This window comes from Corvus cornix, chromosome 9, assembly GCF_000738735.6.
Source record: "Corvus cornix cornix isolate S_Up_H32 chromosome 9, ASM73873v5, whole genome shotgun sequence".
In the NCBI taxonomy this organism is placed as follows: domain Eukaryota; kingdom Metazoa; phylum Chordata; class Aves; order Passeriformes; family Corvidae; genus Corvus; species Corvus cornix.
The window spans coordinates 12,843,701-12,868,160 of record NC_046339.1 but is presented as its reverse complement, the minus strand read 5'-3'; the positions used below and the strand labels follow the sequence as shown (position 1 = coordinate 12,868,160).

General features: G+C 38.0%; 1 protein-coding gene across 1 annotated transcript; it reads left to right on the top strand.

Moving 5' to 3' along the window:
* Positions 1 to 4,261: 4,261 nt before the first annotated feature.
* CPB1 (carboxypeptidase B1) lies at positions 4,262 to 23,929 on the top strand. The gene is made up of 11 exons (XM_010406132.4): positions 4,262 to 4,347; positions 4,452 to 4,527; positions 6,123 to 6,247; positions 8,607 to 8,706; positions 9,282 to 9,383; positions 10,647 to 10,748; positions 13,128 to 13,238; positions 13,317 to 13,407; positions 14,113 to 14,315; positions 22,413 to 22,497; positions 23,734 to 23,929. Exons 1-11 carry the CDS (start codon positions 4,277 to 4,279, stop codon positions 23,919 to 23,921), a joined length of 1,254 nt encoding a protein of 417 aa, XP_010404434.3. The 5' UTR covers positions 4,262 to 4,276; the 3' UTR covers positions 23,922 to 23,929.
* The last annotated feature ends 531 nt before the right edge of the window (positions 23,930 to 24,460 follow it).

Here is a 24,460-nt window from a genome sequence, read left to right as displayed (position 1 = left end):
CTCAGCAGTGGGCAGACACTCCTGAGTCTTGTTACAGAATAATTCTAGCACCACCTCATAAGCATCTGGTTCTGGCATTGTTGGAGATATTTATAGGTGTAAATGATGTGCTGATCCACCCCAGAAGAGAAACTCCTAGACCCATCAGGTAGAACCTGCACAAAGATGGGAGTTGAAACTGGCTTCTATTAGTAAGAGCACTGAGCACCTCGTTACCTGTGTACTTTTCTAGAGCAGGAACTGTTCGCTGTAGTTATGATCTCACTTCACACCACATGTTGATCTCAGTGCCTTAAATTTGAAACGGGATATGCTTTTGTGTGTCTTTGAGCTGCCACTGAGTCCTGCCATGACCCTGCCAGCCTCACAGAGATCATGGCATAGGCTCGAGTACGAGAAGTGGCCACAGTCTTCTACAAGACAGAAAGCTCAGCCCAAGGACCAGCTAATTAAGCAGAAGATGTCCATAACCAACGGGTGTGAGGTCAGTCCTTCTCATTGCTTCATTAAACATCTTTTTTCTGCTTAGCACTAAACAGATTCTCAGTGCTTGGTTTCTGCAAGTACCTTTACTCAATGCTTCTATTTTAGTATATTTCACACTTTTTTCCAAACAAATATGAATTTGAATGCATATTATATATTCAACTTCTAGCTAGAGTAATAAAATACTTTGTAAATCCTAAGCAAGCTGTGCATGGATCATGCAATGAAGCTGCAATACTACACTCTTAATCCTGATTCATAGAGGTCAATAGTAAAAATATGATACTTATTTCACAGGAGATACATTGGCAAGAACCCACTGACTCTGCAAAGAACAAGTTTTCCTTTTTATCACCTGATGAGTCAATAATAGAGGCACAAACACATCCCAAAGTCATGAGAGCTCCCTCTTTTTTTGCTCCGTACCCTTGATCTCATCACTTCCATTCTTTTCTCTTCTTGTCCGGTACCTGTTTACCTATTAAGTAGCATCTGCAAATGTGAAAAAAAAAATTTAAAAGGAAGATACCTACACATAGCTACCAAAACAGTAGGATATGAGCATGTCCCAGGGCCCTAAAGTTGAAAAAGCCTTTGATGAATTACAAGATGCAATATCAATAATATATAAATAAAGAGAAAGTATCAAGAAAGCTTGGATCATATGCTGGATAGCAAATTCTGCTGATCCTGGCCTCTTCAAAGTACTCTCAAAGGTCTTTGGAATATATTCAATAGTATTATTCTTCAAAACTAAGGTTAGAATATATTACCTTAACAAATAAGAGGGTGCCTGTACATCAAACACATGTGCCTGGTGGTCTGGGGCACATGCTAGGACTTTGCTACACTACATGCATAAGCAGTGTTAAGATTTGCACATTGCTGATCTTTTGGAACAGAATAAATATCAAACAATATTAAGAAGATAAATTTGTCAATCAGAGATTGTAAGAACTGACAATATTTCGTGACTCAAAGATGGTGGACTTTTTAAAAATGTAGATCAACAAACCATTGGATTCAGGAAACCTCTATCTACTGAAACTCCTAGAAAAACAGACATTATTTATCCTCAGACTTTTGGACTCAGTTTGATAACAAATGGAATGAAAGGCTTTGTAGAATAAAGGATGCTTCTGAAATGCTAACATTGATGTGTATTTTTTCCTTTTATCAGTCTGTGGTTAGCCTTCATATGCTTTTCAAAGAGGAGTACCAGATTCATTCTATTCCAAAAACTGAAATAAGAAATTACTACAAAGATGAATTTCAGCTGGAATGTAGCCATTTATTTACAGGGAATAATCTTTGTGAGTGACAACATCATAGGAGGCTGTATTTTTAATCATCTAAAAAGCAAACAGCTACAACAAAATTGCAATTGCTGACATTGTTTTTAGCTTCAGTTACATTGAGTATAAGACAAAATACAGTCCTGAAGGAAACAAACGGAAACCACACATTCTCCTTTTGGATTTTGTTACTTCCTTGATTACACAAAAATTAATTGTCCTTCTGAATCTATTCAGAGATATAGGTAATGCTCTGCTCTCTGTGATAGGCCAAGGTTTACTCAGCCATGGCCAACTGATGCGATGTTGGCTTGTAATCAGACGCTAAAAAGAACAGATGGCTTAACCAAATCCGATCTGCTATTTCATTTATCCTTATGCTGCCCCTTTATCATACAAGTATTAAACATTTATACTACACAGTTAGAAGAGCAAGACAATGTTTAGAGCTAGTTTATGAGCTAACCTGAAAAACATCCATCCCGAGATGCAAAATAAATCACTTAAGTAGGATTCTAAGTCAGTGTTCATTTCTGATGTAGTCTGGGATGGAAACTGAAAAAACTGCCATTACAAATTCTAGTATTTGGTAATGTTTGCCAACTCAGTAGTAGACGCTGCATCACTGATTGTTTGGAGAAAAAAACTCCAAACATAAAACCAAAAAACCCCAAAATCTCCAACTGCTTGAATAAGGAAACAATTTACTAAAAGTAAACTCGGACTTTGAAATCTGGCAATTTCTATTTCCAAAATGCTTCTCAACAGGGAATGATGACATCTTCAAATTGTTTGATTACTTCTCGTGATCATTTATTCATTGCAAGATCTGGTCTTGATCATCTCCACATTATTGTGTTTGCAATTGTCTTTATGGGATCAGACCCTTTTATTTGATACCAATATCTGCAGTGATGATCTCACCATCATAAAACTAAAAACTTCTGAAGACTTTGCAGTATTGTTTTGACACAGTCAGAACAGCTCCTGATGTCATCCATCTTCAGAAACTTGTCTCTAAATAAGATTATTACTGGGCAAGAACTTGCAGTGCTACAAATTAGGCCATTAACTGCAACCTAAGTTTAAATGCTATAGTTTGGCAAAGATAGTTTTCTGTAAGTAGGCCCAGTAGAGTTTTTGACTCTCCTTTTAGGAAAGTATTAATTATGGGTCATATTAATAAGCATGAACTGTACATTTATTTAAAAATATATTTCTAGCTGTTCTGTATCTAAGGCTGCTTTAGGGAGTTGACTCCAGAGAACCTCATAAAAAATTAGGTGTCAAGTCTGATGCCACACTCATTGTTAAAATGCTCAATGAAAATTAAAATTTCTGTACCTTTTAACTGTAACTACATCTTTTAATCTGAGATTAATATATATTATTTTTCTAATAAATTTTCACATACTATCTAATACACATATATGTAGAGATTATCTGTGTCTGAACTCCTTTAACTTGCCTGGTTACTTAGGCATAACAGAAGACAGAACTGAGCTCATAAATTCCATTCTTTATTTATTTGTACACTGATTCATTTAGAGGCTCCCTGTCGAAAACATCAGACACATCAGGACACAACATCAACAGATAATTAACATTGTGTTCAATGCCAAGTACTCATTAATGAAAACTAAACAGATGCAAGTGCACTGATGCAAACACACCATTGTTGCTCAGAGTAGGCATGACATGAAAGTTAAAGCTAAAAATGCTTTTGTATGACTACATTTCATTTGATCTTCTTAGCATATATGTAATGTCCACAGAATTGTTTAACCTGTAAGATAGTTACCTCTCATCCACACATGATGAAATTAGAGAATGTATAAGAATCAGAGGCTGTATTACGTGGAGTAATATGTACAACTCTACTGCTACTAGAAATTTCTATGCTTTCAGTTCTGCAGACACCTGACTCAAGTTTCAGTGAAGTGACCAAAGAACCAGTTCAGTACTTTCCTTCTCTGCTGGGAAAAAAAAAGCTAATTGGTATGTCCCAATTGGTATATTCCTCTTTGACAATATTATGTCAAAGTCAAACCTATGTTATTCAGGAAGAGGAACACTGTGATTTAAGACCAGGCGCACTGCAACAACATCTGATGGACACCTACCATTACATAAAGTAACAATACAATATTATAAAGTTTGTAATTCAGCAGCCAACTTATTAAAAAAAAATCTAAATTCACATAAAACAGAAAATAACAAAGTAAATTAAATTCACTTTCTCATATCAAGAGTTTATCTAGCTCAAATAGCAAGATTCTTTAGCCAGGTCCCTGTGAGACTTTCAGCTGTTTTCACAGGTGTAGAGGAAAACACACACTGTAAATAGTATACAAATAAAACAAGGCCAATGGCATAATCTATCAGTTGATCAGTGGCTTGTTCTTGTGTATAATTGATAAAAAGCAGGACAAAACAAGTTATAAAAGCAGCACAAGAGAACAGAAAACGTGTCTATTTTTTCTTTCTTAGTAAAAATGTGGGCACTCTTGGTTCTCATAGGTGCTGCATCTGTTTCTGCTCACCTGCAGGATCTTTCCTTTGATGGGTAAGAACAGACATCAAGTTTTATATTTGTGATTTCTTCTGCATGATCAAAAGGCTTTCAAATGACTTACCTGTTTTAAATCGAATCCTTTTCTTCCCTTACAGACAGAAGGTGTTTCGTGTGATTCCACAGACTGATGAGCAGGTGGAAATCCTCAATTTCCTTGCCAGCATCATGGAGGTAAAGGACTTGGGGAAGTGGTTATATTGTAGTTGAAAGAAGTATTTGTCCCTTTGCTCAAATAACAGATATATATTTTTTTTTTTAAATCGTGTTACTGAATTAAAGACCTAATCTTGATTCCATTCAAGTCAGCTGGAGTGCTTCTTCGGAAGGAATAGGACAAGTTGATAAAATTACAGCTATACAAAACATTCAAATACCTTCCTAGAAAGTCTGGTTTACCCAGTCTGAATGTCAAAGTGCCCATCAGAATTTATTAATAGAATAAATAAATCTTAAATGCTGTATTCAGTGTGGGGTGCTTTCAAGAATGTATTAGATAAATCATGGAAATTCCAATTACCAAAACTTTTACCATTACAGGTGAAACATTTTTCTCATATAAATAATCTGAAAATTTATATTCCCAGCAAAATGAATTTTCCTTTGGCCTCTAGTCTCCTCATGTCATCTTTTCTTCTCTGACTTTCCTTTAAAGCTTCCTTTCTCTCTAAGCTGCATGTTTCTCGCTGACCTTGATGTAGATATATGATGACACAATGACACAATGAAAAACAATAAAGACAGCAAATGTGTTTTCAATATTTCTGTTCAGCTTTGATGTTGTAAAATAGCTGTTGGTGAAAAAGACACCATTAGCTGTAGGATGAAAGGATGGCATTTTTAACGAAGTACAGATGTGGAGACCTATCAACAGACTACCACAGCATGCTGAAACAGATTTCTGTAGAAGAACATACTATTGGAATGGTGCTGCCAATATTAAGAAAATTAATATATACCATGCTTGCTTTTAAATGTGAAGTATCAAGGGATTGTTTGGGTTTTTTTTATTTTAAGAAAAGATCTCTGAAATACCATTGTTATGCAAAGCAGTCAGTCAGGACTGATGCAATTCTATATTCTGGAACAATCACCTCACTTGATCACATATAATTCATTAATAACCAGCCCCAATTTTTTTTACCTTCACGAGATGAAAGGGTGAAAAGGCATCAAGCTGGCAAATCACCTTTGTTTCCATCGGCCTTCAACAGGGCACTAAATCTAGAGGCTTGGATGCTTACTTCAGCAAAAATAGGTGAAGTAGAAATAATACTTTTGTTTGTCCTCTTGGAATGAAACGTCTTTAAAGCACTCATACAGACAACAGTCTTTTTTAGCTGATTTATGTAAAATATTCAGATACTGCATCCCTGATATTGAGTTAATTTCTTTCTAACATTTGTAGGCAAAAACCTGAGCAAAAAAACAAACAAAGCTTTAAGAACGAAAGAAGTTGTAAATATAGTTATAATATTCACAATTCTATATGAATGCAGATGCTGGAGAATACTTGACATTTGTGAATTGTCACTGTCATCTCCAGAATTCTGCCATATAAAATGCAGGGCCTAATAAAATCTTCTTAATCAATTTCCAGTTAAAATTTAGCTTGACACTTGTGGCAAGCAATGCTGAATCAGTGTAACAAGGCAGGCATGAAATTCAGTATATTAATCACAACCTCACCAGCACACACGCACCAACCTAAAAATCACAGCGACATGTAGGTGTTTATTTGTTTATGTATTCATTTGGCCTTCTTTCAGGTTGACTTCTGGCAGCCAGACTCTGTCACACTGGTAAGGCCAAAAATGCAAGTTGATTTCCGAATTGAAGCTGAAAAGTCTTTTGATGTTGAAGATCTTTTGAAAGAAAGTGGAATGGAGTATCAGTAAGTTTGTTTTCACTACTGTACTTTGAAGAGAATGGGACTAAATACCAGGGAGAATGTGTTTGAGCTTTTCATATTGGTCAGCTGATTTCGCTGTCACAAACTTCATCCCTCCTGTGGGTGCCTCTACTGGGTTCAGCTTTCCTATGAGAGTTCAAATGGACTGTAACTACAGTGCATTGAAGGGGTAAGATGAAATGTTGATAGAGGCAAGAGACAGGAAGGAGAGATGCAGTACCAGAAATTTCCCTGAGGTGAAAGCTCACTGCAATACACAAGGCTGGAGTACAGAGGGGGATAGAAATATTTCCTATAACAGACAAAATGCAGCAAAGGTCTAGAAAGAGCCAGAAAATATACCAGATGAGGGAAATGGACAGGGAACAGAAGCCAGAAAATTAAATGGTAAATCCCAAGGGCCACCATGAGCAGGTCCCCCCTGAATTGCAGAACAATATCTAGAGGGCCAAAAAATCCAGCAGGTGACAGACAGAAGACAGCTGCCAGGTGAAGGACCAAGGAAGAGTGGAAAGCAAATTCCCAGGACAGCCTTGGGCTGACTGAAGTCACATAGTAGATCCATTGCAAGGATGTCTCCAAAGAGAGAGCTTTTAATTGTATATTACCTAGAAGTAAAAAGGGCCTGAGTTGACTGAGTACGACTGCAGCACAAGTGGAGGAAACAGCACACTGCCACATTACACACCACTGGGAACAGAAGAATCGTAGTGAGTAGCACTAACAGAAGAGTAAGGAGAATAAGGAGTTGCCTGATCCTGTGCTTCACTTCATATCTTCCAATCACTGTGTAAGCATAAACTGAGGATGAGAAATTGACTTTGAGCTGGAGTGGAGCGGGGTTGTCTGTCTTCATTTCTCCTCTCACTCCATTTAAGCATTGCAAATTGGCTCTGCCCAGCTCCATTATCAGGCTTCTTTGATGTGTAAAGTATAGTCCGTCAACATCATGTACTCTGACACTGAAAGTCAGTATTATTTGATCAAATTTTTATTATTTCATTCCACTGAGTGTGGAGTTTTTGTCTCTCAGCCCCACTGTTGTTGCTATGAGACCAAACTCCTTCATTGGACATCACAGTTCTCAGGACAACTTTCATGATCTGTTAAATCCAAAGGTAATCCGTCCCTAAACTTACTGGCCTCATGTCAATCATGTCTGATTTGGATGCTGCTGCAGAAACAGAATCTAAAAACACTCTAGAATAAATGGTTTTCAATAATCCCACAGTGCAAATACAGCACAGGGACCCAGTTTCAGTGGAATTTCCTCTTTAGCAAAGGAGTTACTCTACATGTGTTAGTTTTCCTATAATATTCATGAACTTCCTCAGGTCTATGCACAAATCTTTTGATTGCAACAAAAGGCCAGAATGTCTGGAAGCTGTCCCTGACAAACTTGAGTGGATCGTCCTTGTGACAACCCAAGCTGTTATAATTCCTTTGAAGTGCAGCTGCAGTGCCATGACATAATGTCATTTGCACTGTTTGTTCTGAAGGCTGCTGGTGCCTTACAAACTGGACTCCTGTTCCACTATCCAAATCACAAATGATCAAGGACATATCCTGGATGAGTAAGATTTGTAAGAGTTTTAAGACGGGCACTGGAAAAACAAGAGGGCTTCATTTTTTGATAGCCAAGGTTGAAATATAAGCAAAAGGTCCTCAAGAGCATACTCAGTGATAAGCTGTGCCTTTGTGTCAGCCCCAGGGAAAGATGAACAGGAGAGATCCAACCAATCCAGACAGGATGTTGAGGTTTTTTGCAATTGTGTGTTCTATTTAATAGCTCACCTCACATGCAATAAAGTAGCTTGGAGGATGGATAATGCTGCAATAGAGCTGTCAAACCACATCTAACCTTTGGAAGCTTGGTTTGACAGGGAATTTCACCAGGCAAACATCCCTGGGTTGCTGCACAGTTTTGAAACATTGCTGCAGTCTAGCTCTCCTTCAGTGCCAAAAGTTCAAGAGGGCCCTTTTCCTTTTGAGGCAGAAGCAACTGGCAATGTAAAATCAGCTCAGAGCTCATTTTTAGACACACTCCGTCTCAGCATTGCCATTTTTCTGAAACCAAACTGTTGCTACCCTGGAGGTTTGTTAGTATGGGAGTAAGGCAGGTGCTAGTTGGCAGGAGCCTATAGCTCCCTGGTCCTTCTGGTGGCAAGGTTGAGGCAGGACATAGGTTGAAACTTGAAACTAATATACTTTATTTTCAACCTGCCCACCTTTCCTTTCACAATCCATGCAGCCCAAATGCTGGGCAGACCTTGAAATGTCTTACTTTCATGCTGGATTGTTGTGTGTTTCTCTTCACACTTTTCGTGGTGCCTTCTTGCAGAGTTCTGATTGACAACCTGCAGGCTGCACTGGATGCCCAGTTTGACAGCAAAGCTCGTACTGCCAGGCACAGCTATGAGAAGTACAACAACTGGGACACGGTAAAATCTAGAATTTACCACATTTTTAGCTTGGTACCTTAGCCTCTGTAGTCAAAGTGCTTCCAGCCTTCTTCCCTTTTCCTCTTCTGCTCCATCTGTTGATATGATAATGCCTCCAAACTCTCCTTCCTCTTTGTTACTGAGCTAGTTTGTATAACCTACACTTATTTCCTCTACTTCTGCTCCCAGTGCTGCAAAGAACCTCTGGCGCAAACACAGTGACCAGGCTGAGATGCCTCACTAGTAATTTCCTCTTTCCTTTTTACTACTTCTCCCATGTTCTCTGCCAAAAAACTCGCTTCCATTCCTTGCCTTAGTTCAAGCTCTTCATCTCCCACCATAAGTTCTGCCCCCTTCCTCCTTCTTTCACAGCCGTGCTCATTTTTCCTGACATGTGATCGTGGCCATGTTACTCTTCACATCTTTGCACTGGCTCCTTGGAAATCTACAAACTGTATTAAATATTAGGCCACATTAGATGCTCAGAAAGACTGTTCTGGCTTAAAGTCTGCAAATTAATTCGTCTGGACCTGAGGAACACAGACATCAATAGATTTAACCTCTTTATTAAACAGATAGCTGCTTGGACTGCTGATATTGCTGCTCAGAACCCAGACCTTGTCTCTCGTAGTATAATTGGGGAAACATACGAAGGACGGCCAATGTACCTTCTCAAAGTAAGTGTCTTGATTTCTCCATGCCAGACTCTTCCCTTACTAACCTCTGCAAGATTATGATGTCTAGTAAAACACCAGTGATGCTAACAAAATGTTTAAAGTAATAGACATTTTGCAGAAAATCTAATATATTTTACTATTACTATGATTTTTTTCCAATTTTATAATTTTTTAAAGTAGCATAATGAATTATTAGAAGTTCAGACATATAAATTCAATCACACTCCTGAGAGTTTTTGAATGATCATCTACCTTTATGTTCTCTCCATCTGTTGTTTGTAAACGCATTTGTTCTAAAAGCATCTATAAATGTCAGTCTCTGGCAATAGGAAACAAATTTTTATCTTCACCGTATGTAATTTTGAGGTGGTTTTGATTGGGGTAGAGTTAATTCTGTTTTCAGTAGCTTGTAGGGGGTTGTTTAGGATTCGTGCTGATTTGGAAATGGTGTCGATAATTCAGGGATATTTTAGTTACTGCTGGGCAGTGATTACACAAAGCCAAGGTCTTTTCTGCTTCTCACACCACCAGCCAGGAGAATGGCACCTGGGAAGGGACACAGCTGGAGACAGCTGGCCCCAACTGATCCAGGGGATATGCCAGACCACACGGCTCATGCTTAGTGATAAACTAGGGGGAAGGTGGGTCAGGGCCACTGCACGGGGGCTGGCTGGGCAATTGCTTTCATTTGCATCACTTGTCTTTCTTGGGGTTTATTTCTTTGGTTTTGTTATTTTCCTTTTCATCATCGTCATTATTATTATTATTCATTAAACTGTGCTTATCTCAGCCCATATGTTTGCTCTGAGTGAGCTACTGCATTGTGCTTAGTTGTCAGCTGGGTTTAAACCACAGACTTTTTTTTCATAACTTTTATGAATTAATAAAACAATAACTTAAATAAAGGTGAAAGGATAAGGAGTACTTGCCCCAAAATGCACAAGTATTTATAATAATATATCATTCAAACATATAAGATGAACTTTTAGATATACTACAGGAAATAAATCAACAGTGCAGAATAATCAAATAATTGGGAGAAGTTTATCTACATTAATAAAAATGAAAATATTAAGAGTATTGTTTTAGCTTGAATACCATGGTCAGCTACAGATGGGAGCACTCCATAGATTTCCATTTAAACAAGGAATGCTGTATTTGTATAAAGTTTGATTTTTAGGTCAGCAAGCTGACTGACTTGCTCTGCATACAATTTGTTTTGTTCAAGCCCTGGGGTGGTTCTTTTTGTTGTTTTTTTCCTAGATGGGAAAAAGCGGTCCAAATAAGAAGGCCATCTTTATGGATTGTGGTTTCCATGCAAGAGAGTGGATCAGCCCTGCTTTCTGCCAGTGGTTTGTGAAAGAGGTCAGTAAGCTTAATGATGAAAAAATATTTTACAGAATGCAACTATGTTTAAGAAAATCTGAAAAGAGCAGAAAGAGCTCAGGCCACTGCCTTTCTCCCTCTAAATATGTGTCTGTTCATGCGTTCTCTCACCTCAGAGGGTCAAGGTGTAACTACCTAAACTAGATCTTTGTGCTTGGACCTGTAATCTTTCAGCAGCTTAAGACAACCTGAAACATGTTTAAGAGGTACTGGCAACTACTAGGGTTACTCACACAATTTGTAAATTCTTTTTTGCACCTGTAGTCAGAGAAAGGTGAGAGAAAAGCAAACAGCTCTAGTAACATTATAAACATAGCCATGTTCTGTACACAGACATAAGGAATAAGGAAGTTGAAGGGCACATCAGAGGGCACCTGAATGCACTTCAGAACAGCTGACTTGCTGCAGTGCCAGGTGGTGGATTTCTTGCAACCAGCTTTATTCAGTAAGGCAACAGAGAGGATGGAAACCTACCCCCAGCTCAGCACTGAGGAAAGGTACCCAAGAAAGGAGGAAGACTATAAATGAAGCTTCCTAAGCTCCACTCAGGAAGAGGGAAATGCATATACATCCCTTCGAGCTGCCACTTCAGGCTGTACAGAATGGGTGCAAAAATATGAAACCATATTCAAGGAAGAGCTGCACTGGTGAAATTAGCTTCACTTCAGTCTGGGATACTTTAGGTCTTGAATTAAACAATGTTATGTCCTTCATATTTTCTTTCTCACCACCACTGTAAAGCAGGTGGGGATTATCAAATGCTGCACAGTCATCTTCACAGAGACAGGTATACTACCCCTCAGATGGGGGAGATCAATCACTTTAGCAGAGCAACTTACTGATTGAATCTCAAATTTTGTAATAACTTCGGTTGAAAGATTAAAAAAAAACCACCAACAAAACCAACCAAACAAATAAATAAAACCACACCAGAAGCAGCAGCTGGAATTTAAAACCCAAGAAAAGGAAAGCCAATCCACGTGAACCAGCCATGCTGGCAGAGGCTTTGGTGGCAAGTATAATCTCAGTCTTATCAGACAGGCATGCGGTTTTGTGTAAGGAGCAGTGGAAATTAGAAGTGACATTTCAGTGGAGTCAATGGGAATATGATTTCATTAGTGCCTAATAAGGCTGCAGACAGTATGTGGTACCATTTTTCTCTCAGCAATTCACGTCACTGCAGCTGTCATTTTCACTGTCTGGTCACTTAATTCATGCGTGTACCTGACACCAGCAGTGCCTCTGCTCAGTGTGTCCATAGGCAGAAGTGCTTTAGAAGTGCAGACCTCTGAGCACCATCAGCATTTCACCTGTGATTGCTTATAGACATAAAAGTAAAAAAAAATAGAGAAAAACACGAGCAAGGTGGATTGTTATATGTATCTCAAAAAAGAAACCCACCCAGACAACAACAACCAAACAAAAACAACAACACCAAAAACCAAACAAAAAACAAAACAAACAAACAAAAAAAAAAGGAAAACCCCACCAATAACAAGGGTAAAATAAAACCTGAGAAAAGTAATTTCAAGTGATATGAAACTGCTTTTCTAGATTTTACATCCCACCCTCCTATTTGTGAGTTACAGGGAAAAAAAAAAAGCCTTTCTCCATTGCATTTCCCCATGTTGTCCTTTATGGCTGTGTAAACAAAACATGGGTGCAACACACTTAGAGTAAGTTTCCATGATCATTGTATGGTTTCTCAACATTGATATGACTCTGTGAACAAGCATACCAAGTGCCAGGCTATAAACAACCAGGATATACAGAATAGGGCAGGAGTTCCTGTTTGTTATTCAATATATGTGTCTGGAAAAGTGCAGGGAAAAATCTGCCTCCCTATGAATAAATGCATCCACAGAATTATGACTGGAAATGAGTTAGGATGCTACTTAGAAATATTGTCTATAATTTTGGTTGTTGATGAAATTTCTGCACAACAGATATAGAAAATGGAAATAATGATTTTTCCTTCTCACATAAATTAAACTCAAACCTGTAAGGTGTTAGGATGTAGGAATATATATGGACAGGAATACTGTTCTGTCTGTACTCAGGAAGCTAGTAAATGGAAGTCTCTTTCCAGTGATTTATCATCCTATTCAAAATCAACATTCCTTCATCTTATAATTTATCTACCAGCATAAGACGGTTTTCTAACACCATTGTGGTTTGAGTCAGCACAAATCTAGCACATGTAGTAACACAGAGGTGCCATCTCATGTGCTGGAGTGACCTGGATGACTTTACCTACCACATTCATTAATTCCTGACCCAGACCCAGGCCCTTACATACACACAGGAGATACACATCTGTGAAGGCATCATCAGCTTTTTCTGCTTTTCTCCAAGTAGGCTGTGGAGACATATGGAAAAGACACTGTCATGACAACACTTCTCGATAATCTGGACTTCTATGTTCTGCCTGTTCTTAACATTGATGGTTACATTTACACTTGGACAAATGTAAGTACATTCTTCTTATTGTTGGAAGAGCCAACTGTCAGAACTTACTCTTAGTTTTCATCTATGATTCTGTTACAGGACCGCATGTGGAGAAAGACACGCTCTAAAAATGCCAATAGCATTTGCATTGGGACAGATCCCAACAGGAATTTTGATGCCGGCTGGTGCAGTAAGTGTCTCCTAACAAGAGTTGCAAGTAATTATATACAAGTGCAATAGCCAATATAGTTAATTATGGATTTCCCCTACCTGATGGTACAGCTTCAGCTTGACTGAAGCCCACCATTGGAGCATTGTGGAGTGGATTGTGTTTAATTTTTAGAGCTGTTTTGGGAAAAAAAGCCAAACTTTGACTACTAGCATCATCAGTATGGCTACTTCCATGAACATATCCCCACACACGTGTACATATACACCTACACTTCCACACATGTGTACACATATATATATATAGACACACACACACGGCTATGAGCTCAGAACAGAAACCAAAGGAGCATGCTTTCATGGAAAGAGGTCTCTTTTGAGTGGTTTCCACTTCTCTGTTTCATGGAAGTGCCTTAGAAATTGAGAAGATATGCAAGGAAAGGACTGTAAAGTACTGAAGCAAATCAATATCCCAAATAATTTCCATAATATAGGGCTTTACATCCATATTCATGTCCTTCCAACTATGCACATTCTAAAGGCCATATTTATTCATTGCTATGGGATGTTTCCCAGTGTCTTAACTATGCCACAAAATATTCCCTCCTCTGATATGATATGTGTATTAGCAGGAGTTCCAAGGCTTACCTACAAAAGTGGTGTAACATGACTCTCCTAACAACCCACTTTTTCATTAAGTACTCATTAAATTCACCTTTCTTCTCAGCTACTGGGGCCTCAAAATCCCCCTGTGCTGCCACTTACTGTGGCTCTGCACCTGAGTCTGAAAAGGAGACCAAGGCTTTGGCTGACTTTATTCGTGAACATCTTTCTACAATCAAGGCATACTTGACAATTCACTCCTATTCCCAGCTGCTACTGTTTCCTTATTCATACACTTACGATTTGCCACCAGATTACCAGGAACTGGTAAGTCTCTTTGTCATTTTGACTTAATGAAAAGAATAAGCAAAAATCATTACTTGCTACTTAGGTCCCTTTAAGCAGTTTCTTTAACATCTGGAAAGAATCCACACCACCAGTTTTTGAAGATATTTTAGTCTTTCTTAGCAAGAACAAGGGAAACCATGATGGTTTCAAGATAGCTCAAGCACAGGATGAACTTAAGAGCTTTATTTAATTTCCATATACACAATGAATTTGGTACAGCGCCAGTTTGGTCTTCCAGTCACGCCATCCAGAAATCCCCTCTGCTGTGCAGCACTGCCTCTTCCTGACTCCAGAGGTTGCTGTATGTGTGCCTTTAATATTTTACATAAAACCACTATGGCCTGTAAGCCAAGCTAGCAGCTTTGTAGACTGTAATAACTATTAAATAACTCGACTGGTATCAACAGCAGGCAAGGATCTCTGTCTGCCACTTTCTACTGAACCTTAGTCCTCACTGAAGTAAAATGATGAAACCCCTGATGGTACTGGGTCAGGACAATGAGGCAGTTCTTGACAAAAGTGTAATTGAAAACAGCTACAAAAGATGTGAAAAGTTTCCCTTTTGAGGCCCTTTTCAAGGGGCCCTTATTTAAACATAAACATTTTATTTAGAAGAAGAGAGGATAAATGTGGTATTTTATAGGACAATTCATCTTTTATCAATTCTAGAGAAAAGCCACAATATAATGCCACTTAAGAAAGATTTTTTTCTTTTGCTCCTTAAAAACAGATAGAGAGGTTAGGACTATTAAATGTGTATAAAAGCTGTAAACATATCATAGGCCAAGAATCAACAATCATGAATAATAAAATGACTTCAGTTCTCTGGAATATTAGCAATTAGAATCTGTTGGCAGGGAAAACAACACAGCAAGAGAAAACAAACACATTTTGATTCCCCCTCTTTCCTGGATGCTGCCAAAAGTCCAAGGCAACAACACTGTGTGTTGCTCTGCTGTGCAGGTTTGACAGATTTATGAGTGCTCCCAAATACATGTCTTGATTCTGAACACAAATACAAACCGGGGCCAAGAGTGAACTTTCTTGTTAGATTTTTTACAGCCTAAAACAGAAGATGAAATTAAAAGGCAGATTTTGTTTTCTTAATTTATATTCCAGGAATTTTGTAATTGAAATTATTCCAGGGAGTGATAGTAATATCTTGCCTTCATTTTTTACAAAAGCTTCATAATTCACACATTGCAGTTCAGTCTAAAGTAATAAAACAGCACTAAACACTTGAAGCTGCTTTGTTGTCAAGATCACAAAGTCCCTATTTGTCAAAAATTTGCATGACATTCTCTCCCCATTTTTTGAATGAAGAGCAAATGTGATGAAATGTAACTAAAAGTACAGTGTGTTTCTCAGAGTATTAAATAGAAAAAGTTTACATTGGTAACTCATTACCAAAACAATCCTTAGCAGTAAGAAAGAACCTGTGTGCTTTGCTAGGTTTTAAAATTGTTAAATTTAAATTTTACATTGTCATTGTTCTATTCTAATATGGAGTAAAATTTAAACTCCCTTTCCTGCCATAGAAGACAATTCTGCTGTTACCATAGAGCATAAAAACTAAATTGCTCAGGAATACAGGACAGAAATTCCTCTTCAGCCATTTGATTTCACTTTGTATATTAGTCTTTCCAATATCACTTTATCCTATATTTTAAATGAGTCACACTGATACCAGATAGAGTTCCATTATATTCTTCTACAGAGCAACCACAAATCTCACCACCAGGACAAGGTGACCTTATGAGTGCTTTTCACATCTTAATTAAGGGAAATTATTTCCTCTATTGGTGATACCAACAGAGACAGCAGGATCCTAGAGGTGTTCAACTTGTGCAGTATCTGATTTTAACAAGGGAAGACTTGTTACCAAGAGTCCTTTTGGACAATGAGATCAGAGTATCACCCAATCAACACGGCCTATAGTTGAGATAATTAAACAGAAAGGGCCTTATGCACTCCAATGTCAGTGAATTAAATTGAGAAACTGACTTCCACAGGCTGTGGGTCAGGTTCACAAGTGCAGCTTTTCAGGTTAGTTCAGATAACTCGAGACACGCTCATTTAAGATGTGACTAAAGAAAATTTAACATTTTCAATCAACAACTGTACTTTCTTGAGACAAGACAGCTACAAAAAGAGGAACTATTTTATATGCCAATTGCTATGTTTAATGTCTAAAAGTTCTGTCTAAATTTAGAATTTGGAGAAATACTGAAGAATGAGAATCTTGACTTTTAATAGATACTGTTTGGGCAAATAAAATAATCATAAATCATTTTGTAAATGAAGAACCAAAATTTATAGTGCCATTATCTTATCTAAGATGTTATTTTTACCCTGACAGATCTAATAAATTAAAGGAAATATAGCTGCAATTTCTTATCTCTTTCAGTGAGCAACTGGACATATGTTTAAACAAAATCTCACATGTCTGCTTATCATTAATAACATTTTGTTCCATTGTATTTAATGAAAGGTAACATAATACCGTGGAGCTTATGTTGCATTCCAATGTCTGAGATATAGAAGGGTGCAAAAATTGAGTAATTTGAGATTGAAGACACTAAGTCTGCAGAAGAAAAAGGCCCAGAGAATGCCTGTACCTTCCTTCCCTGAACATGTAGTGAACAGTGTGTCCTTGGGGCTCAAAAGACTTTTTCTGTTTACAGCCTCAAGAAATCACCAGAAGGCCTAAAACTGTTTTGGTTTCTCAGGTAGAACAGGGCACTCTGAGAACCCCTTTATATTCCACTACATTGCTACAGCAAATCAGAACACCTCAAAGTTACTGTAACTTACTTAAAGCCAGGGATTAGAATTATCCCTCAACCATGCCTGGCCTTGGGGTGTAAAATGTGATGAAAGTCAAGTATGTCTCTTCCTTCCCACAACTTCCCACTCTTCCCCTGAGATGCAAGAGAATCTGTGAGGTTATCAATCCCACAGCTCACAAGGATTTTCCCTAAATTTGTCTCCCTTTATTCAGGGTTGTTGTTTTGTTCCCCACAATGTGGGGAGCTGCACAAAACTTTCACTGTTATCCAAACAACAAAAATAAAAACACACAAGACAGGAAAATCTAGGTCAGGAATTTCTCAGAAGTTACACAATATTCTTGTGATGACACCCTAGAAGAAATATGTCCTCCTTTTGGAGAATCACATTCTGTCTGCCTCACAATCCTCTTAGCTCATTCTTTACTATACCCTGGAGTATTGCTCTGAACACAGAATACACACTAGAATCCCTCTCCTACAGGCAACAGAAGCATTAGCTTTTCACAATAAGAAAATATGCTTGGCAAGGCCAGTATCTCTCCACACCCCAAAAAGATTATTTTCATCTTTATTTTACTATTCACATTTTTGTCCTCTTGCAATAAAGAACTATGTATTTAATCAGACTTTTCACAAACAGTTCAGCCCATATTTTTTAATCAGTTCATATATTTGCCTTAGCTTCCCATTAGGTCACCCTATGCTTTCCTCATTTACAGCAGACAAATCTAGCTTTATCAATTCTTGTTTGTATTTGAATTGGCACTGAACTGTAGTTTGAGAGAGCAGAGGAATGTGCATAGTGCCCTTCCTTCCTTCCCATTTCGATTCCATCTCTCAGTTAAACTCAGCCCCAAATATATCTCTGCAGCCAGCCCATACTCACTTACCAGATTAAAGTAGGTGTGTTATTACAGTTTCACAGGCTGCAGAATATTACACTCATTTACAACCCAAGATAATTCCAGTCTGTATTACTTGAATGCATTCTGGCTACATGGGTTGTTGTTTCACCTCATCAAAATTCACCTTCCATATTGGGTCAGTCTAGCATTTCACTTCCTCTTGAGTGCTTAAAATAGGACATTTCTAGGACATAGAAAGCAGAGATATGCCCAGAGTCTGTGCAGCCTGCAAGAGTGAATTTCAAATATTTAGCATGACACTGTGAATATCAGTCTGATTATTTAACTTAGTGCCTGGTTGTAAAGTTCTGAATATGTTTAAGGCATATGAAGATCTGTGGGTAAGAATTGTTGAATAGCAAAAATCCTACATCTAAGAGACTCCGACAAGCCAATGAGGAGTTGCAATCTGCTGCTGTTGTATCTGTGCTATTGCACAGATTGCATTACTGTGATTGTACTACTTGTTACAGTAAATACTGTTAAAGTCCAATGGGAAGCACAACAAACAGGAAAGTGGGCAGCAAAGCAGTGTTTGAAATTGGCTTCACAGCTCCTCTGTTGAGTTTACCACAACAGAACTGTTCTGTACTGGCAGTCTTACAATTGTGAAAAGGGTGTGTTTAGTAGCAGCATCTTCCAGTTGACATTCATGTGTGAATCTGGCTGATAGACAAGAGTCTCCAACAGGTGTAGGGCCCATTTACCTTAACTGAGTTGCACTGGAAACCCTCTCACCAGGGACCAGTTTCTTTAGTACTGTCACAGAGAAACAGGCTTGTAAAGAAAAGGAATCATTCCACTGAAGTCCTCATTGGCTGGATTCCCTGGGCTCTTGGAGCACATGCTTGACCATGAGCAACAACAGAACAGTGAACTAAATTACACATCATCATGGAGCCTTGAGGAGGGAGTCTGTTTTTATTGGCAAAACAAGAAGGCTCAGAATTTTAGATTCACTTGGCTAAAGCCAACTGAGAAAATCCACATTTTCAGACTTTCATTACAAAGGAAGTTGAGGGTCATTTTACTTTACAAGTAAAACACACAAGACCAAGGTGAAGGGAAAATACAGCTTGGGCAAATCAGTTTGCAGTCCAGTGAGGGAAGAGAGCAACGGGTCCAGTCAAGCAGTGAAAAGGCTTCTCCAGACCACTCTCAGATTGAGAGGGAAAAGGGAGTTGTTCACAAACAGCAGCTGCATAATCAACATCTGTGGATTGTTTCTAAATGGTTACAGTTTGCTGGCAAATCGAGCCTGATGATACAAGAATAAAATGAGGGAGATGCTCCCATAAAAATAACCTATTAACACACAAAATATGCTTAGCCTGATAATTTATCTTGTTAGTCCAAACTTCCGGATGTGGTGAGAAAGAAAAGCCAGTACCACATCTTTCATTAAAAGCTAATAACTGAAAAACCTAGGTTTGAAGGTTGTTAATTATGAAAGATAATGACAACTGAGAACACAACTCTGCTGTCTCACTGGCCCACGCACTCTTTACACAAGATCAAGCAAAATATTGGTAATTGCAGTGTAAACACAGATGGGTGATGAGTGCAGGAAATGCCACCTTCTGCTGAAATGACCAGCTCTGAGAGCTCAGCTGGGAGTCAGAAGCTGCAAAGCCATTTCTGCTCCCAGTTACAAGGTATTACCCTGGAGTTATTTCTTTGGCTGCAGGGTGACACTTGCTTCTCTGCTACTGTAAATCTCACCAAAATTTTCCTTACAAAAGAGGGATTCTTAACAGTATAAAACCCCAAACAAACAAACTCCAAACAAACCACAACAATTCAGTTAAGCCCATTGTGCCAAGAAGTGTAGAAAATCATTGAACAACAAAGAATATCCTCAAAGGTCAAAAGAAAAACAATGTTTCTCCTTCCAAATAACTTACAAGCTTGAAAACCTAAACCACTTTTCACCTTTTTGGAAAACATTGGCAATATTTATATACCTCTGCAAAGACCTCCCTATTATTTCCTTCTTATGGACTGTTTTGAGTAATTGAGCTATTTTGGAAAAAAAACCAAACAAATTTTCCTCATATTTTGTATTTATACTCACAAGTATTTACTTAATACATATTATTCCTGCTGGTTTATATTATATTATTAAGAAATTACATTAGTTCCTATAAAGTTGAAATTTATTTTTCTACCTTTAGGTTTTGGACTGTAAATCTCTTAGGAAAGTAAATGGTAGAGAGTTACTTAAAGGAAAACAAAAAGATATCAAAACTTCTGATAAAGCTTCATTTCATGATGAAGTCATAATGCTTAGGCATGTTTTTCACTTAGAGAGGGTCATTTAAAATACCACTTTATCTCCAGCCTGGAGAGCTTGAGGAAATTGTTTATTTGGATTCTAGGCTCCAAACAGCTGGAAATTTCAACTGCTCTTTCTACAAATCTCTGTTTTTACAACTTCCTGGCCAATAATAATAAAATCCCTCAGGTAAAAAGATTTCCTGACATATTTTTTCCGGTATCTGTTCTGGTATGATTTAAAGCCATCATTTGGCTGCTGGCTGGAAGGAAAGCCTTGGGTGAAACAGCCCCAAAGAGCAGCTCTGCTCTTCTATTGTCCCTATTTTAGTTTACTAAAGAGAGAGCAAATACCAGTTACCAACAGGTCTACATATTGCATCAGACAATCTTTCCACATTTTATTTCCACTTTGCATACCGTTGAAGAGAGGAAGAATCAGTTTACATTTAAAAATTCATTTGCTATTGAGAGAAGATTTGACTCAATCTCAGAGGCTGATTAAACGTATATATTATAAACAACAGATGGCTGAAGAAAACATGGCATCACTAGCAGATAGCAGACTCCAACCTCTACAATTCCCTCAACATGTGTTAGAAATTACAATGGGTTTTAGAAAAATCAATTTGTTGAGGGATTAAAAAAAGAAAGAAAAAACCCAACCCAAACCAAACAAAAAGAAGACCACAGGAGAGACCTCAGCTACTCCAATCGCTCTGGATCCAAGATAGTGAAATGCAGAACAACATTCTTCCTGCAATTGCTCGTCTTTATGTGATAGAGAGGCCAGAAATCAAACCCCACATTTAAGTACAGCCAGTGTTATAGGTGGAAAGACAAGCTTCAAGTATGCTTTGGTCTGCCTTGTTTAAATATCCTTCAACGCTAAAGGACCACAAATTCCTAGAGCAAACTCCCATAATTCTAAAATGTTCAAAACCAAACATTTGGGAATGGGGAAACTAAAGGGGGAATTCTACAAGAGAGTAGGCTGCCAGTGATAATGCAAACATGTTGTGATGTTGTTTTTTAGAAGCTAAGAAAGTTCTCTCACTTAACTAAAATTTTCTAAACACATAGTTCAATACGCCTTTTTGAGTAATTCAGAGGAACACTTGAAGCATAAGGATGAACAGAGAATACTTTCCAATATATCTTCCACTGGGAAGTAAGCCAGAGTGTAACCTACAGAGAAGGAAAGGGCTTGAGGAAATTCCTGGAATAGTAAGCCATTCAGCTGCAAGCTATAAAGAAATATATGGCAACCCATTGCTTATTCTTACACTGAACATATGCTTTCAAAAATCATTCATATTTATCATCTGTTAGTAATAGTTTTCATGTTTTATTACCAACATGCTGTATAATGAAGAATTGGAAAAGCCACACGTTCCAAAGAAAAGTCTGTAATTTTCCTTAATGCAAACACACAAAGCTTCATAGTACTATTGATGGGCCTGATCCAACCCTCACTGAAATCAGTGGGAGTTGAAAGAGTCCCTCTGTGCACAGGAAATGAATTGAAATTAATGAGACTACATATGGTTTCAGGGTAATTTATGCCTTTTTAGGCTGTTAATATTTATAAGACCTTAATCTGCTTCCACTTGTATCAATGTTCAACTCCCCTGACTGAGCCGACTCTACTCTGAATTTATGGCTGCATGAACAGAAGGAAAAGAAAGGCTATTGTATGTTTGCAATTTACTGTTACCAAGTTTTTACCATTCTCTTATCTCTAAGTAAGGTTCCTTACTTAGTTTTAACCTTGTACAAGCTTCTTCTAAGTCTAGAAAGTGCTGTTACCCCTTATCTGTCCAAACCCCACTGGACTGTACACCAGGCTGCAACAGACCATACACAGACTGGAGCACACTCTTAAAGCTTGGAGAACGAGTTCTTTACTGCCAAGCTCTTTTCACAACATCAGGACAAGCTGGGCCTTGTCAGCTACTGACACCTAGTCATACTGAGAGGTGAACAACAGTTTTCACATAAAAACTTCTCCAGCATGGCTTTTCAGTTTATTCAACAACGTAGTTGCTTAGATTCACTCAGAAAGCTTCTGAAAATCTGCATTTGTCATTCTTCTTCTCCTACAGAATTCCATAGCAAGGGCTGCTTCCAAAGAGCTGGCCAGTTTGTACAACACTAAATATACATATGGACCGGGAGCTGAAACAATCTGTAAGTATTGACCTAAATATACTAACAATCTATTTTAAGCGCTACTAGGACTACAAAATGCATTTTTTTAGTGATTCTTGTTCCTCTTTCTAAGTAGTTCCCTTCCTTCTTCACATGCATATACTAGGTATATATGGGATCTGTCATTTCTAAGTTCTGGGATAATTTATTCCTTAGGGATCTCAGGAAGTGTGTGACTCCCTGGAAAGCAAAGTGATGTAGTAAAATGGTTATGAATTCATGTGCATAGCATGAATTCCTAAATCATACACAACTTAGATTTAACATAAAAATGTTGACCCGAGATTTTCTGCATTTCCAGTATCTCCAAGTCAAAGATGATGTGAATCCTTTGATTTGCACTGTGTGATGTGAATCCTTCAACCACTCTAGCAACACAAATTTCTTTTACTTTGCATACTATTCTGAGACACATACTAATTGCAATGCTATTTGTAATTTCTATGACTAATTATTCTACCCTTCTTGGGAACTCAGCTGCGGATATGGCCTTTGCAGTGCCAAAAGCCAAGTTGAGGCTGCCAAATCTAGATTTATAGAACTTTAATATCTCCCATATTTAAGACCTCTTAATTTAATTTAATATGGAAACTAATTTCCTTTGCCTGTTTCTCCTTCCTCAAATAGTTAACCCCTCTCCCAAACATTTAAAAAAACCAGTTTCTTCCAATTTTTATGGAGATTCTTCCTTTAGAAATGTTTTGGTGATGCTTGGCAATTCTGGAGGCTCCTTCCTTAGCAAAGAGACTTTTTATTGTACCAGCTACTGAAAAGGGAGGGTACTATTTGTCCAGCAGAAAAAGATGGAGCTGAAATCCTAGATATGTGTTCTTTCACATCTCTGTGAACCTCAAAAAGTCACACAGAGAGCAAGTATTTGCTTCTGATACCAAGCCTTTCTAAATACCCCCATGCAACCGCGCCATTCTCCTGTTCCTTAGACATTTCTCCCATGGTTTCTCCACAATACTGACAAGAGGGAGCAGTTTAGCTTGTTTACATTTGCTTGCACAAATCAGCTGGAAAAAAGCTCAAAAATGGCCTGAAAACACAGAAGCTTTCCCATGCGCAGGATAAATCAATCAATTCACTGAATATTTCTTTTTATCTGTCCTTTCTGCATTCCTGGCTATGTGACTTGACTCCAAAGTATTTCTCATTTGATGTGTAGCCACTCTTTTCCAGTTAAGCTTTATTTCATTTCTTTACCAACAGATCCTGCTGCAGGGGGCTCTGATGACTGGGCTTATGATCAAGGCATCAAGTACGCTTTCACTTTCGAGCTCCGGGACACCGGGAGATACGGTTTTCTTCTCCCTGAATCTCAGATAAAGCCAACCTGTGAAGAGACTTCACTTGCTGTTAAATATATTGCCAACTATGTCCTTGAGCACTTGTATTAGAATAGAGTTCTAAAAACTATTAAAGTAGGCTTTAGAAAAAGCAGCCTTCCTTTTTTTTCTTCCCTAACAATACATTTTTATTTCTCTATACCTAATGTTCTTATTCATATTCTTAGTCCACCACAGGTGACTAGAACTACAAGTTTTTCAAGAGAAATTTTAGAAATTCAAGAGAAATAAAACATTTTTATTAAGGCACTGTCCATAGTCGGGGGGTTGAAAAAGAAAGAGCACAAGAAGATTAATCAAACTAAGGTAAAGGTCGCCTTATTGATTAAAATTATCTTTACACATAGAAGACAGGCTGAGCATTAGAGCTTACACTGCCTGTTAACCAAAAGGAAAACAGCCAGGTGATCCACATAAATGGACTTTCACCCAAACATTCATTGCCTTAATAGCAACAGTAGCAAGGAGAAGCTCACATCACATACTTTTTAAATTATGTTAGCTGTGATGCGCTCTTTAGAATTTTCTCAAAACCTACCTTGGATCTGTCCCATCACTGTAAAATAATTTGGATCTGAGGTCACCGGTAG